At 40.0% G+C, this 14,300-nt stretch overlaps 1 protein-coding gene across 4 annotated transcripts in view; it reads right to left on the reverse strand.

Moving 5' to 3' along the window:
* The window catches only part of LOC147223610 (zeta-sarcoglycan-like), a 51,329-nt gene that overhangs the window by 22,501 nt on the left and 14,528 nt on the right, over nucleotides 1-14,300 (reverse strand). For all 4 annotated transcript variants that reach the window (XR_015107546.1, XM_086165346.1, XM_086165347.1 and 1 more), the window contains 2 exons: nucleotides 13,116-13,307; nucleotides 8,504-8,605 (listed from right to left, as the gene is read on the reverse strand). Coding sequence is in view for 3 of the 4 variants with exons in the window: in XM_086165346.1 (XP_086021472.1) it covers nucleotides 8,504-8,605; nucleotides 13,116-13,307 (294 nt within the window). In the remaining variant the exon portion in view is untranslated. The remainder of the gene's footprint in view (nucleotides 1-8,503; nucleotides 8,606-13,115; nucleotides 13,308-14,300) is intronic.

Consider the following 14,300-nt stretch of genomic DNA (forward strand, 5'->3'; position numbering starts at 1 on the left):
GAGACACGGCTGGGATTAATTCGCAATCGGCGCCAGGTGCCGCTAATCAAGATCCCTATAAAGGGCAGCGGCACATTCGGCTCTGGTGCCAGAGGATTGTGGATGTCACAGACTCCTGCCATGACTGGACCCCTACTCTGTTATGACCGGACCCAGCCGGCAGGTGTAACATCTGATCCAGCCTGAGATCCTGCCTGGGACCCGTCCTGGTGAGAACCAGTCCTTCCTGCTGTCACCCTGCCTGGAACCTGTCCTGGTGGAACCCAGCCCTGTGCAACTCTGTCTCGGGGCCAGGGGCTGACCAACAACACCCTACCTGCCGTTTCAACTCAATAAAACACTTTAAATCCAGATTCCTGCTCTGAGGTGTGGTTCCCTGCCTGAGCCCACCCCTGTGACGTGCAGAGAGATGAGGAAAGGCAAGAGATCTTGGACTGAGAGTAGGGACTTTGAATATTGGGACTATGACAGGAAAAGGTAGAGAGTTGGTCGACATGATACAGAGAAGGAAGGTGGATGTACTGTGTGTCCAGGAGACCAGGTGGAAAGGTAGTAAGGCTAGGAGCTTAGGAGCAGTCTTTAAGTTGTACTGACGAGAAGAGAAATGGAGTAGGAGTTATCTTGGAGGAGTTCGTAAGGAACGTCCTAGAGGTGAAAAGAATGTCAGATAGACTTGTGTGTCTGAAATTGGAAATTGAAGGTGTGATGCTCAATGTTGTTAGTGGCTATGCCCTGCAGGTTGAATGAGTTTGAGGAGAAGTTCTGGAATGAGCTAGATTAAGTGATGCAGAATATTCCGAGAGCTGAGTCGTAATTGGTGCAGACTTCAATGGGCATGTTGGTGCAGGCAATAGAGGGATAAAGAAGTGATGGGTAGATTTAGTATACAGGATAGGAATGCACAGAGACAGATGGTGGTAGATTTTGCAAAAAGGATGGAAATGGTGAACACTTTTTTCCAGAAAAGACAGGAACATAGGGTAACTTATAAGAGTGGCGGTAGGAGCACCCAGGTAGACTACATCTTGTATAGACGAGGTAACCTGAAAGAGATCAGAGACGGCAAGGTAGTTGTAGATGAGAGTGTAGCCAGACAGCATAGGATGGTGGTTTGTAGGATGACTCTGGTGACAAGGAAGATTAAGAGGACAAAGGCAGAGTAGAGGAAAAAGTGGTGGAACCTTAAAAAGGAGGGGTGTTGTATGGTTTTCAGGGAGGCGTTGAGAAAGGCTCTGGGTGGTCAGGGAGAGCTTCCAGGTGATTGGACTACTACAGCTAGTGCTACTGTATCAGGGAGACAGGAAGGAGAGTACTTTGTGTGTCATCTGGAAGAAAAGTTGATAAGGAGACTTGGTGGTGGAATGAGTAAATGCAGAAGTATTTACAGAGAAAGTGGTTAGCAAAGAGAAAATGGGACACAGAGGATTGAAGAGAACAGACAGGAGTAGAGGGAGAGACAACGTAAGGTAAAGATAGAGGTAGCAAAGGCAAAACAAAGGGCGTACGATGACTTGTATGCGCGGTTGGACAGTAAGAGGGTGAGAATGATCTATACAGGATGGTGAAACAGAGAAATAGCGATGGAAAGGATGTACAACGGGTCCGGGTGATTAAGGATAGCAAGGAAAATGTATTGACAGAGGCGCGAAGAGTGATGGGAAGATGGAAAGAGTTCTTTGTTGAGCTGATGAATGTGGAAAATGAAAGAGAGGCAAGGGTAGAAGACTAACAGCCAGAATAAAAGGAAAGCTGTACAAGACAGTGGTGAGACCAGCGAGGCTGTATGGCCTAGACACAGTTCCAACAAAAAGACAGGAGGCAGAGCTAGAGGTCGCAGAGATGAAAATGTTAAGGTTCTCTTTGGGAGTGACCAGGATGGATTAGATCAGGAATGAGTCCATCAGACGGATGGCTCATGTTAGGTGTTTTGGATAGAAGGTCAGAGAAGCCGGACTGAGATGGTTCGGTCATGTACAGAGGAGAGAGAGTGAATATATTGGTAGACAGATTATGGAATTGGAGCTGCCAGACAGGAGGTCTCGAGGAAAACGAAGGAGAAGATTTATGGACGTAGTGAGAGAGGATATGAAGGTCTTGGTGTGAGAGAGGAGGATACAGAAAATGGGGTTAGATGGAGAAGGTTGATTTGCTGTGGCGACCGCTGAAGGGAAAAGCCAAATGGAGAAGAAGTCTGGACACCTGGCAGCACTTGGTCCATTTTGCAGTGTGTCATAACAGATTTAACCATTTCAAATGACAAAATTCAGTTTTAAACAGTTTCATCACAGATTATTTTAGAGTCACATTTTGGACCAACTCTCCCTTGGCCCTTTTAGTTCAGTTTGTTTGCTACTGTGTTGACTTTCTTTGCTCTTTAAGTTTCTAAAAATAGAGCTCATTTCCTGCTGCTGACTAACATTTAAGTCCAGCTGCATTCACCTGACATGTCAGGTCACGGAAAAGAACATGCGTGGATCATACATCCCTCCCTATCATCTGACTGGAAGCTACACAGCATCACTCACATCAGCGTCTCCTAAAAAGGTCAGTGCTGTCTGCACAGATTATGTGTGTCAAAGTTCACTAAAACTGCACCACTTAAAAGTAAGAAGAATGTTTATTTAACCTCTGTTGAGTAGATCTACTGTATTGATCAAGTTTATGTTACAGCTTGTTAGATGCCTCACAAAATAAATCGACGCGGAGTAAGGATAAAAAAAAGTTGATGCGGTAAACCTCGTACGCCTCAAGCTACATTAGGTTTATTGTAGTTTGCATTCGTAAAATAAAAGTTATTGTTTATCGTCATTTTGTTTAACATTTATATGTGACACGTACTATGTGGTGAGGTTTTATAGGCTGAATTGATGTCACACTTTCCTAATAAACTAGATTGTAAAAGATAAACCCATGTTTGGACATGCGTTATGACTCTGCAGAGCTGATTTGACTCCCTTTCGTTCCCCACATGCTCTCATCCGTTAAAAACGTGAATCATGAACCGAATCAGGGGGAATCTGAATTCTTCATTCTATTAAGTATCCATTTAAACAGTTTATAGAATCTAAATGGTTTCCCAAGTGGCCAGGAATGCGATGCTGTCATGCTCGCCAACACTTCTTTGGGATCACATGAAAGGCTTTTTAGCCACGGCGCCTGTTAAGGAAGGTCAAGTGCAGATCAGAGTGAACGCACATAAAAAGGAGCTTGTTGTTGTAGGTGCACTGGGCCCCATCAAACTGAAAAATTACCATGGCTGCTGTAAGGCTGAGGGATGCTGCCCTGCATGCAATGAATAAAATCGCCGCCTAAAAGCAAAATCTCGACAGCCTGCATCAATGATATAATTTAAAACAATGCAGTCATCTACAGTATGATGCTACTGTCATCCTGTGAGGATGAATAAAACACAACCATAGTGTTTTACTCCAACTTTAATCCAAACCAAGTATCTGCATTGAAATATATTCACGACTTTATTTATATCTTATTGTTGGACCAGATTTTCAATTACATATAGAGATGAGCTGAGCATATAAATATGATGAAAAAACGTGTCCCAAGCTAAAAAAAGAAGCAATTTATTGTGTCTCAATTTCCCTATTCAAATATATTATCAGAAATGTGTTTCCAGGCATGTCTAACATTTTTGATTAAATGCCCCAGTATTTCAGTGTAATACTGTTAGCTAAATTAAATTGGTTCTAGCAAAACCAGCTTGTTTGATGGGCTTGCTAGATGTTCTGATCGCTGATGCTCTCATGCTGCAGTTTCTTAAAAAAAAAAAAGGAAAAAAAAAAGAAAATAGGCTTTGCCTTTAAATCATCAGAATTAAACATGGGCATGGTTTAATCCTTCTTCTGTGGATTTAAATTCTGAACTGGTTATAGCATCTTTATGAGTTTCACTCCAATAGAGATACACCTGCGTCCGATGCTATTTATACATCAGTCAGATTCTCAGGAGACGATAACGAGAGCCAACAGTCTGAACGAGAGAGATTTGATAAACCGTATCTATGCACGGTGTTGTCCTATAAGACAGAAATTCATATTTTAATCATTCGTTTACCAAGACAAGTATATACTATTTTAACAAAATGAAAAATTAAGACATGTCAGTGTAACAACACTGCAGACTTTCTATGGCCGCTCGAAGATTCTCAGATAAAGAATCTCAACTGAAATTCCAGAGTTAAAGTTTGACCTTGAGCTCTCACTAATATGTTGAGGGTTTCTGTAGGGATGATAGATGACTCAAGAGGATATCAGAGAAATCCAGGAAGAGCTGGGTCACCCAGAAAATGTAGATACATCCTTGGCCTTGTGCCCCCTTTTATGCTTCTTTTTATGCTATCGGTTTAAATTATCTGATGTTAACTATATCCAATTGAATCCAGAGCCAAGGCTGCAACTAAAACTTCAAGAGCAAGAGAAGTAATCAATGAAATCAGCTCTTGGCTTTTCTTGAATAAAAGGATATATTTGTTTTCATATCATTTGGATTGAGAAGTTGCAAAAATTCACAAATAGAAAAACCCAATACAGCGTGTTTCTCTTGCATAACTGCTCTAAAACACAATGTGGCTCATGAACAAAATAAATGTGAGCTGTATCCTCAAGCAGCAGCAGTTATTACTCTAATACAAACACAAAACAGAAGTAATTCGAAGACAAATCACTGAACTGTGGACTTTCGCCTGTGTGAATACTTTTCAAATGTTTGCGGACAATCAATCATTAAACAGCGCATTGTCTCAATAAGATGAAATATCACTTCTGAAAACAGCCGAAACAGATGGTCTTTCTTCATTTATCCCTCTGAATGAACATGTATTTGCTTTTTCTTGAAAGTATAAGCTGATCTGATAGCAATTTAAATATTACAAATGAATTCCAAAAAAAAACAAACATAGAATGTAAAAACAATAAATGTAGCAGACTGATGTAAATCTCTTAATTGGTTACCGATGATTAAAATGATTTGCTGTTTGTTTATTGCTTAAAGTTGAACTTCTATGTGTGGTGAGTCATAACTGATGAAGCTTGAATGGGGTGGGATGGAACAAGTGGGTTGGGGAGTGAGAATTGAGGAAGTTGATTTGTAGAGAGGAGGCTCTACAAACCTTGTATTTTGTCAACAAAAAATGCCCCCCACATGCCCAAGTGTTTGGATAAAAGTGGACTGTATCGGCGTTTCCTTGAGTTTTTTTTTTCAAGCTATTATTGAATAGCTTTACTCCAGTGCCTCCATCACTGGGATGTTTCACCATCAGCTACAACTGCAATAAAAGTTCAAAAGCAAATTTGTCTTTGGACAAGGTCTATTTGGTACCACTTTGTTTTGAAGTGTTTCAGGGAGAAGAGTTGAAGAGTTAAAACATTTGGTTGCACAAACACTTGAATTTGAAATGCAACGGTCCTCTGGCAGGTGAAGTTTTCTGTCGAACAAGCATTGTAAAATGCTTGAAATTACAGCCGTTTTTTTTTTTTTTTTTTGCTTTCAGAGTGATGTTTTGAGAGCCAAACTGATTTCACATGCTGAAAATTAAAGTAGTTGTGTAGCAATCATAAGCTTGAAATTTAAAGTGTAAACTAGATTTCTGGAACACATTATTACCTTGCTCTGCCATAATAACCCTTGCTCATATTGCACTTTTTGCTACAACTCACAACTGTGTGCCATCTGCGAAATCTGACAAGCAGAGGAACGGATGAATGAATAGAAAAGGCATTCAGACAGACAGCAAAACTTTATTTGTACCCGAAGGGCAATTGGGGTGCATAGGTAAAGACCTGCGGTTGAGGGACATAAAAATGTACCGAATTTTCTATTTATCTGCCTGTCAGCTTTGACAGACGGTTAGGCACAGGAGTAGCTGAACACTTCGGTAAAAAGGGGGCTACCATTAGCAGCAAAAAACGCACAAACTGATTATAATGATGGGCAGCTGCAGTCCAAATCACACTTGAACCTTCCAACATAGAAGTCTGGCAAGGCCCTATAGTCCACCACAGAACAAACAATGATGCTGTTCAAAAATACCAAATTTGATGCAAGATTGGTGGTTCCTCTGATTTTTTTTTTTCTCTCTTACCCAAGTATTTGGGTAGGTTGACTCACTTTTTATGACATTGCATAGATATAGGAGGAGGCTGTGACTCAGGAGGCAGGAGGGGGTGTATCCTGTCTGCATGCCGAAGTATCCTTGGGCAAGGTGCTGACAGCTCCCCTACCCCCCAAGTTAATTGCATAGTTAGCGGCATGAATGGCAACTCTGCTGTCGTCTGTGTGTGTGTGTGTGTGTGTGAATGAGTGAATGCTCTCTGGTGTAAAGCACTTTGAAACAGCAAGATGTAAAAGCGCTTGATAAGATGAGACACATCGCTTTTCATATTAAACAGCCTGCTTTTTTGCACACAGGTGAATGGTTGAGAAAAACTTGTTTCACTTCAAAAGTTCATTGAGATCTTATATTGAATATCATTAGTATCAAAATGCCATATGGGTACTAATTATTTTTGCTTAAAATTTTAAGTAATACATTTCTGTAAGATGATATTTACTAATCAGATGGACGTTTCATAGTTTTCCTCTGTTTTCTTTCCCCAGCTATTTTGTGGCAACATGTCTCTCTGCAATAATTCAAAATATCTCAGAGTAACAAAGTTTATCTTCTTTTGCCAATGAAACAAAGGGATTGTCTGATTATAAAAAAATATCACAGCTACAAGCTGAGGTGAATGTGATGCCCTTAATTTGTCAGTAAGACGGATATTTATTTTCAATTTGTATTATATTGAGCTGATACCAGAGCAAAACAGTTTGGATAGGAATTGATTTAGAACCTACATCATAACAACGGACATGAATGTCACTAAATTGTGACTACCAGCATATTTTTCTTTAAATTGGTGACTTGAAAAAGTTGTTGTGCGTCAGGGAAGGCAAAAAAACTTCACAGAGAATGCCTAGTGAATATGTTTTCAGTAGAATGAACAGCTTGTGCAAAGTTATCCATTTCAACACATGCTACTCAGAGCGTTGATTTGAGGATATTACTAGCTCGTAATTTGCTGCCAGCCATCAGACTTGCTCCCAACAAAGGCTGTTGAAGCCAGTTCCAATTGGTATTCAAGGATTATGGTTTCAGCCCCCGACGACGTTTCAAAGCATCGATTGATCCGTGAGAACCAAAATGAAAGCTTCTATGAGTTCAGCTTCGTTAGCAACTTGGATTGGACTCTGAACAAACAAAAACAAGTAGTGCATTGAAATTTACAATACCTCTGGTGCACTACAGTGTTCACTGCTGTTTGTGGTAATGGTTTATTGATCACTGGTGTTTATCTGACTAAGGAATAGCAGTGTGCACTGTGGTGAAAACTCATTGGATAACCGTAATCCCTGCTCTCACAGCGCTTGACGTATTTCCTCAGGTGAAAAATATTGAGTGACCCATGGAGATTTTTGTCCAGCAAAAATCTCTGGCACCGGAAGATAAGAAGGCCAATGCACTACTTCTCTGAAACAGGACAGTAAAAATGTCTGGAGGCTGAATCGCAAAGAGAATGAAATATTGACTTCCTTCAGAGTTTAGTATGGACGTCTCTTATGGCCCTGAGTTGTTTGCTGTTTCCATGTGCATGAATATTGTACTTAAGTTAACACTTAGCTTAAACTAGAACATCAAAGAGCACGAGTGGGCAATTCCGAGTTGTTTCTCAATCTGGTGTGGCAAATTGTACCCACTACCGATGCGCTGCTTCCATTGACTTCTCTTAGAAAAAAAAAAAAAAAAATGAAAGAAAGAAAAGAAATCAAATATACATGGAACCCCAGCTTCCGCTGCTTGAAATTGCTTTTCTGTACCATGCCTAATCATCGATACGGGGATGATACAACTGAGCTCTGTGACTTGTGTAGGAGAAAAAAATTTGGATCAACTTTGCACTGGAGATGTGTTGGTTAATCTACTAAACATCAAAGAGGAGAAAGAGGATAAAGGAAGTACATGAGGGGAATTTATCATGTGAGCTTGATTGGAAATCCAGCGGGGGGGACTATGGTCCCTCTGTAATCATCTGTAATCTCCTGTAAGGTTGCATGTGGCCTGAGAGGAGCCGATAGGCAGCCTATTACCCATCTCCTGCCGATGCAAGGCTGCGATAGTGCACTGGTGGAGGATGACAGGAAATGAGGAGAGGAGAGGAGCGCTGGATGGTGAGAAAGTGTAATCTCTCCTATCCAGAAACAAATATAAGGTTACATCGAAGTCTCGTGAAGCCTGAGCTCGGAGGGAAGTTGGCTTTCGCTGTCGATCGATCGGGTTTGCTTTTCTTGTTAATTGATCAAAACGAAGGGGTCCGTATGAGCTCGTCTTACATCTTTGGCAGGAGACCGATTCACATGCATCCTAGTCAGTGTTATTCCTTGTGTGGTTGTGTGACTGGGGATTTTTAAAAAGCCCAAAATACCGAGAAGAGCAGATAAAGCAACTTACCCTTCTGGACTGGATTTCATTCACATAGAGTGGCAAAAGAAACTCAGAAATTCCCTCCAGGCGTATCGCATTGTCATTCAGATGAAGTTTTCCCATTCCGTCCTGAAAGATAATCAGAAATGCATCAGTGATAAGGAGGCCGTGCTAATGTTCTCAAGTCACATAACAAACTTAACAATATTCTCACTTTATTTTCAAATTATGATAGAATCCTGCTGCCAATGCACCGAGGGACGTGCGGAAACTACGGTGGACTCGGCTGAGTGACAGGGACAAAGCGGGACATGACACGGAGGTGACAGTGCCACAGACAGTCACTGAAGTCAGGATGACAAGCCGCATACAGTCAGAGGCAAACGGGACAAATGTGGCAGCTGCAAATCTGAATATTGAGAGGGTTCATGAAAATTACGATCCGTCGGATTTATACGGGATGACTTTGTACTGCATTTGTCGCAAGACATGAATACCGCTGTAACAAAGAAGGCGTTTGTTTTACTTTGGTATTGAAATGTTTACAGGTATGATATGAGCTTTTATGATATTGGACAATAACAACATGTAGAAGGGTAGCAGGTTGTGGTTCAGCACGGGTAAATGCAAATGTTCTTAACTGCTTTTGGTACAGCGTTCACAAAAATATAAGAATTTCTCTGTTTTGCAGCTTTGCAGGTTAAATCTGGCAACGGGTCTTGATATTTGGAGTACTTACATTACAAGTGATGCACTAAACAATGTCTTTATTTCAGTGATTTAAAAAAAAAGTTTTTTGGTGCTTAGAAGTGCTTTTCTGCAGGAAACCAGAAAAATGAATTAATGCCAATAGCCGTAAATGTGGGGTTGTCTACTCTTAAAGCTTGTAATTGTGAGGACCTGTCGACAACTTGAAAGGGATTATTGTAAGAGGATCATTTTACGTTGGAACAAGTTGGCACCAGCCTGTCTCCTCTCCTGATAATACTTGTTCTTTGTTAAATGCCATTCTCTGTTCTATTGACGTTTACCGAGAAGTTTTTGTTGTTGACTTTTCACAGGTCGCAGGTGTGGTCTGTGCCCTAATGCCAACTTTCTTGACCCTTTTTCTATTGTGACTTTTGCGTGAGCTCTGATACGATAGAGGCTCGTCTCGGACTTGACTGCAAGACCTTTCACAGCTATTAAAACTTCATGGGTAACAGTGAGTCACTGTTGCTATTCGGGGCCATAGGAGAGTGTAAATTATTGTTTTAATAGAGTTTTACCTTGCAGATCATACTGAGGAAGTGAGCGTTGGGGCTTTATAATAGTAGTTTCCACTCACACTTTCTTGCAGATATGGGGGGATTCATCATCATTCTTATGATTGTTGTTTTTTGCCTTTCTTACTTTTGGTAGTTTGGGGCAAATTTACATATACATATTTAAGATTTCAAAGCATATTCTCAATATTTTCCTGTAGACCATTGTTTTCACCATTTTTGAAATCTAGCAGGTCAACCTGCTAGATTGTAAAGTGATTGTCATATCAGCAAATTGAGGAATAAATGAAAGAAGGAGATAAAAGAAGACCAGGACACAGTTGAAACTAGATCATCTCTTCAATATCTCTTTTAAGACCATTTTAGATTCAGCTGTAAGTTCCAAGTCCAACCCAAATCTTAAACCATTTATTTCATAGTCTTGATTGAGTTTTCGCCATTTCAAATCCTAAACATTCACACAAAAGCTTTTACCGATTGTAATTCCCATGAAAATAGCATTGAATCTTTTTGCGTAAAGAAAAAGCATCACGCTGTGGAAGCTTTATACCGCCGCTACTGAATAAAATTATTATACAAATTCTTGCATATTTTATGCGTCACATTTATCCAGGACTGATGTTGGAGGTAGATAGAATTCAACTGAAATTGGACAAGATTACAGTTTGCCACAATACAAAGGGCGCAGGGAAGCTCGAGGGCGGCTTTGTGAGACTGTGTGAACGGATTGGCCTTGGGGGATGTTGAGATAGTCAAATCAAGCACACAGCATAAATAGATGGAACTAGAGTAATGAGAAGTACAGAGTACAGTAAGGGAGGTTCCATAATAAATGGTGTGGGACGGAAGAATAAGAACATACGGGATGACAGGGTCAAAGAAGCTGAGCCAACGGGTGGGGTTTCTTTTTTGTAAGTCACTAGTAAGAATTTAAAGTTCCGTCTTTGCTGAAGTGGAGGATCAATGATGCGGTGGGTGTGAAGAGTCATGCTGCAGTCTGTCAAAAAAGCAGGTGGGAGTTACAATAATCCAATCGTGACACGCTGAAGGCCCGGATCAGCCAGTTGGAATCAGCGAGTGAGAGGAGGGGACAGATACTGGCAGAGTGCTAGAAAATGACAACGGGCAGATTTTGTTCTTTGGGCTACAAAAGAATAGGCAGAGCCAAAACGAGCAGCCAAGGTCAGTCTGGTTGCCTCAATAAGATGGATTGTTTGAATGATGTGGATCTGCCTCCTCTGAAGCTTTATAAATCTACTTTGTCCTAGACTTCCATTAAATGCAGAGGACGGTGTGTCAAAGATGGTTGAGGGAGTCAAATCGTATGAAAGCAAATTTTATCTTCAGTTTAAATTTGGGCTCATGTTGATGATGAAAACAAGACAGTAGATTCAGTGTTGGAAACAGATCTTCTCATTTTAACTGAAGCAAAGTGATTGTAAGCAAAAACAAAACCAATTCAGCATTTTGGACACATTTCGGTCTTACAGTCAAATGAAGAAAAGCAATTATACAATATTATATTCATAAAGACCATGTTTAATTTCAATATTAACCAAAATAATCAGAGTTATTATTTTACTAAGCAGTCCTGAGCAGGATAAGATGAAGGTTAATATGTAATACTGGAACCAAAATTAATGTTCACACATGACTAATTTTACCATTAAAATTAAATAAGCTTAAAAGGAATAAATCCAGCCTCTCATTCATCACTATCAATCACTGAGGTGTGCATGCAGAAGGTATGCTGAGAGGAAATGGATTGAAAAGATGAATAGAGGCTTTTATAGATTTATTCATGTGGTTTTTGACACAAAACTACAACTAAATGGTTAAAAGATTCTGCTGCGATTTTGATGTGGATGAAGCCCGATGGAAAGAAGAAATTATTTTTTTTATCGCTGACATTGAAGGACTGGAGTATTGACGAGAAAATGCTGCATAGCCTGTCATGAAAATGTCATAAAAATCCTCATTTCAACAGTAATTGCTCTGAATTGATCAATCAATAAAATTCTATCCATTACACTATTAGGCAAAATAACAAGGGTGGAATTTCTAGGTCTAATCAATGTATAAATTCATGAAACAATAACTTCAAAATATGTTTGCTTCCACCTGCCAGTTTCTATCAGTACAAGCTCTGAATTATTGCAAGCTCTAAAGGTTAATTATTTACTGCTATTTTCATCCAGTCGTCCAGCTGTAATAGTCCTACACCTTCTGAATGTTCCCAGGCAACTGCTGTGGGGCCAAAATGTTATTTTTTTGGGGGGCCTTTCAGTAAGGTTTACTGTTCGGCCAATAAGTGACAAATATCGCCCCAACTTTGTACCTGTCAGCAATAGGCTGAGTAACTGTTCTTAATACAGTTTACTTAAAAGGCTGCCAGATACCACAGGAAAGTCTCTATTGCTAAAATAAAAGGGTGGGGGGGGGGTGTCTGTTCTTGACCATTTCACCAAAGTCATAAGAGAATGGGGAGGAGTGAAGTACATTTTCTGGAGCCACACCAACTTAAATGATAAGGTCTTTGACTCATGACAAAGATTTATGAGCGGCAAAGGAGTAGGAGAGTGATAGCAATAGTCCTGGGATGCATCTGTCACGGAGGGGGGACGTTGCCGTCAGGAGTTTGTTGACAAAATGGTAAATTGTGTGCATTGTCCCTGAAAATGTCACAGGGACTCACTGCATCTGTGTACTGGGTTCTGAGATACACACTTCGCTATTGCTGAGCATCTTTCTAATTCGTTACTAGTTCTTGTTTACTTGAGGCACACAGCAAGAGAGATGCAGTCCACATGAAAAAGTTCTCTAAGATTGAGGTTCGTGTTAGACCTTGCAATCGCGCCACCAATAAAATGACAGAAAAATCAGCACATTAACTAAATCCTGTAAATTTTATTTTGGTGATGAGCTCATAAATTGCATAGTCATCATTTTAATTGCCACTTAGTGATGTGAGGGTCATGATGACATGATAATAATGTAAATTTTAATTGTTTTATATTTATATTATACTCCTTATACTGTGATTCCAGCTTGTTCAATATTTCAATCTGCTGTTTTTTTTTTTAAGTTTAATTAAAAAGGTAATATTAATAGATTTTAGATGGCTCATCACAAAAAAGAGCCATCACCCCTCTTTTTTTTTTTTTTTCTCTTTTCTGACATCTATCTAGGGAAACTCATTAGAACATTAGTGAAATAATTTTACTGTGACAGCTGAAGTGCCACTTTTCACTTCAAAATTGTCCATATAAAACATTTTTATATTAACAGTAACTACCGCCCAGTTCAAGGGTCATAACTTCTGCCTTCCCTCTCGAGTTAACTTCAGTTTGTGAGATGCTTTGCTTTTTACTCACCACTGAGAAATGCATGACCTTTATGATCCAGACCGTGAGGGCCAGGTTAACGATCATAGTGACCAGGAGCAGCAGCAGGAAGAAGTAAAGGCATCTTTTCCTCCAGCCGTAGAGACCAACTGGGTAGACAGCACACCCCGGTCGCTGGAGGTGGAGGGACTGGGAGGCAAGAATAAACTGCTCCTGGGTAATCTGACACACAAGCACAGAAACGCATAGGGATGTGTGTGTGTGTGTGTTAGCTCGCTGTCAAGGAAGGACTCACTCCACAGAAGCAATCACATTTTGTAAGTGTTTTTCACCTTGCAAGCTGGAAGCAAAGCATGTTATTCAACAATCTGTTGAAAAGCGGTGTTACTTGGTAATGGGTATGGGATAAAGAGTTTGGATGGATCTCACATTTTAATAGGATGATTAATGCATCAGTGCAGAAATCTCAATGCTTCACCTTTTCTCATTCGATTCCCTCTTTAATTATATTTATTTCATTCAGAAGCCCGCGAAAATCAACGATCACAAAGAACCAAAGGGAAAACAAATATTTTGATACTGCTTAATAATGCAATTCTAAATATTTCTCCTTGAAATGTGAGACTTTAAAGGGATGGTCAACATTTTTGGCCTCACTTTATAAGTCGTAGGCTACACCATGTTGGGACAAAAAGGTTAAGCATGCAAAAACAGATCTTTACACAGTTTACTTTAAATTGATATACAGTGAAAATAAGAATGCTAAGGAAAAAAAATCAAAACATAAATCAATTCAGTACGGAGTCAAAGCCAGATTTTTGAAAACTTAACTGTGGCAGTTCTGGAACTTGTGCTCGGTTCACCGTTGTTTTGGCTTTATATCGAGGACTGAGAGAAAGAGAATATGTTTCTCTTGGAAGGTGAGCATTTTAAAAGTTGAAGCCCAGTGGACCTTCCTGCTGTGTTCTGAAATAGGACTGCAGATCAATAACTAACCCATATACCTGGAGCTGAGGCTATTTGTCAGTCATCAAATAAAAGCCCCAAGACAAGACCCCGTGTTTAGCTTGCCAACTACTCACAGTGAGGGGGATGAATTACCAAAACAGTGACAACATTAGCCGTGCTCACTTAAGCATGATAGACTTTTAAGGTTAATACCAGCTATTTTCATTTTCTGACAGGCTGTTTTTTTGCTATTCAACATAGAGAAAC

The sequence above is a fragment of the Fistularia commersonii genome, chromosome 19 (assembly GCF_037954325.1).
Source record: "Fistularia commersonii isolate RoL2024-O1a breed Wild chromosome 19, RoL_Fcom_v1.0, whole genome shotgun sequence".
Taxonomy (NCBI): domain Eukaryota; kingdom Metazoa; phylum Chordata; class Actinopteri; order Syngnathiformes; family Fistulariidae; genus Fistularia; species Fistularia commersonii.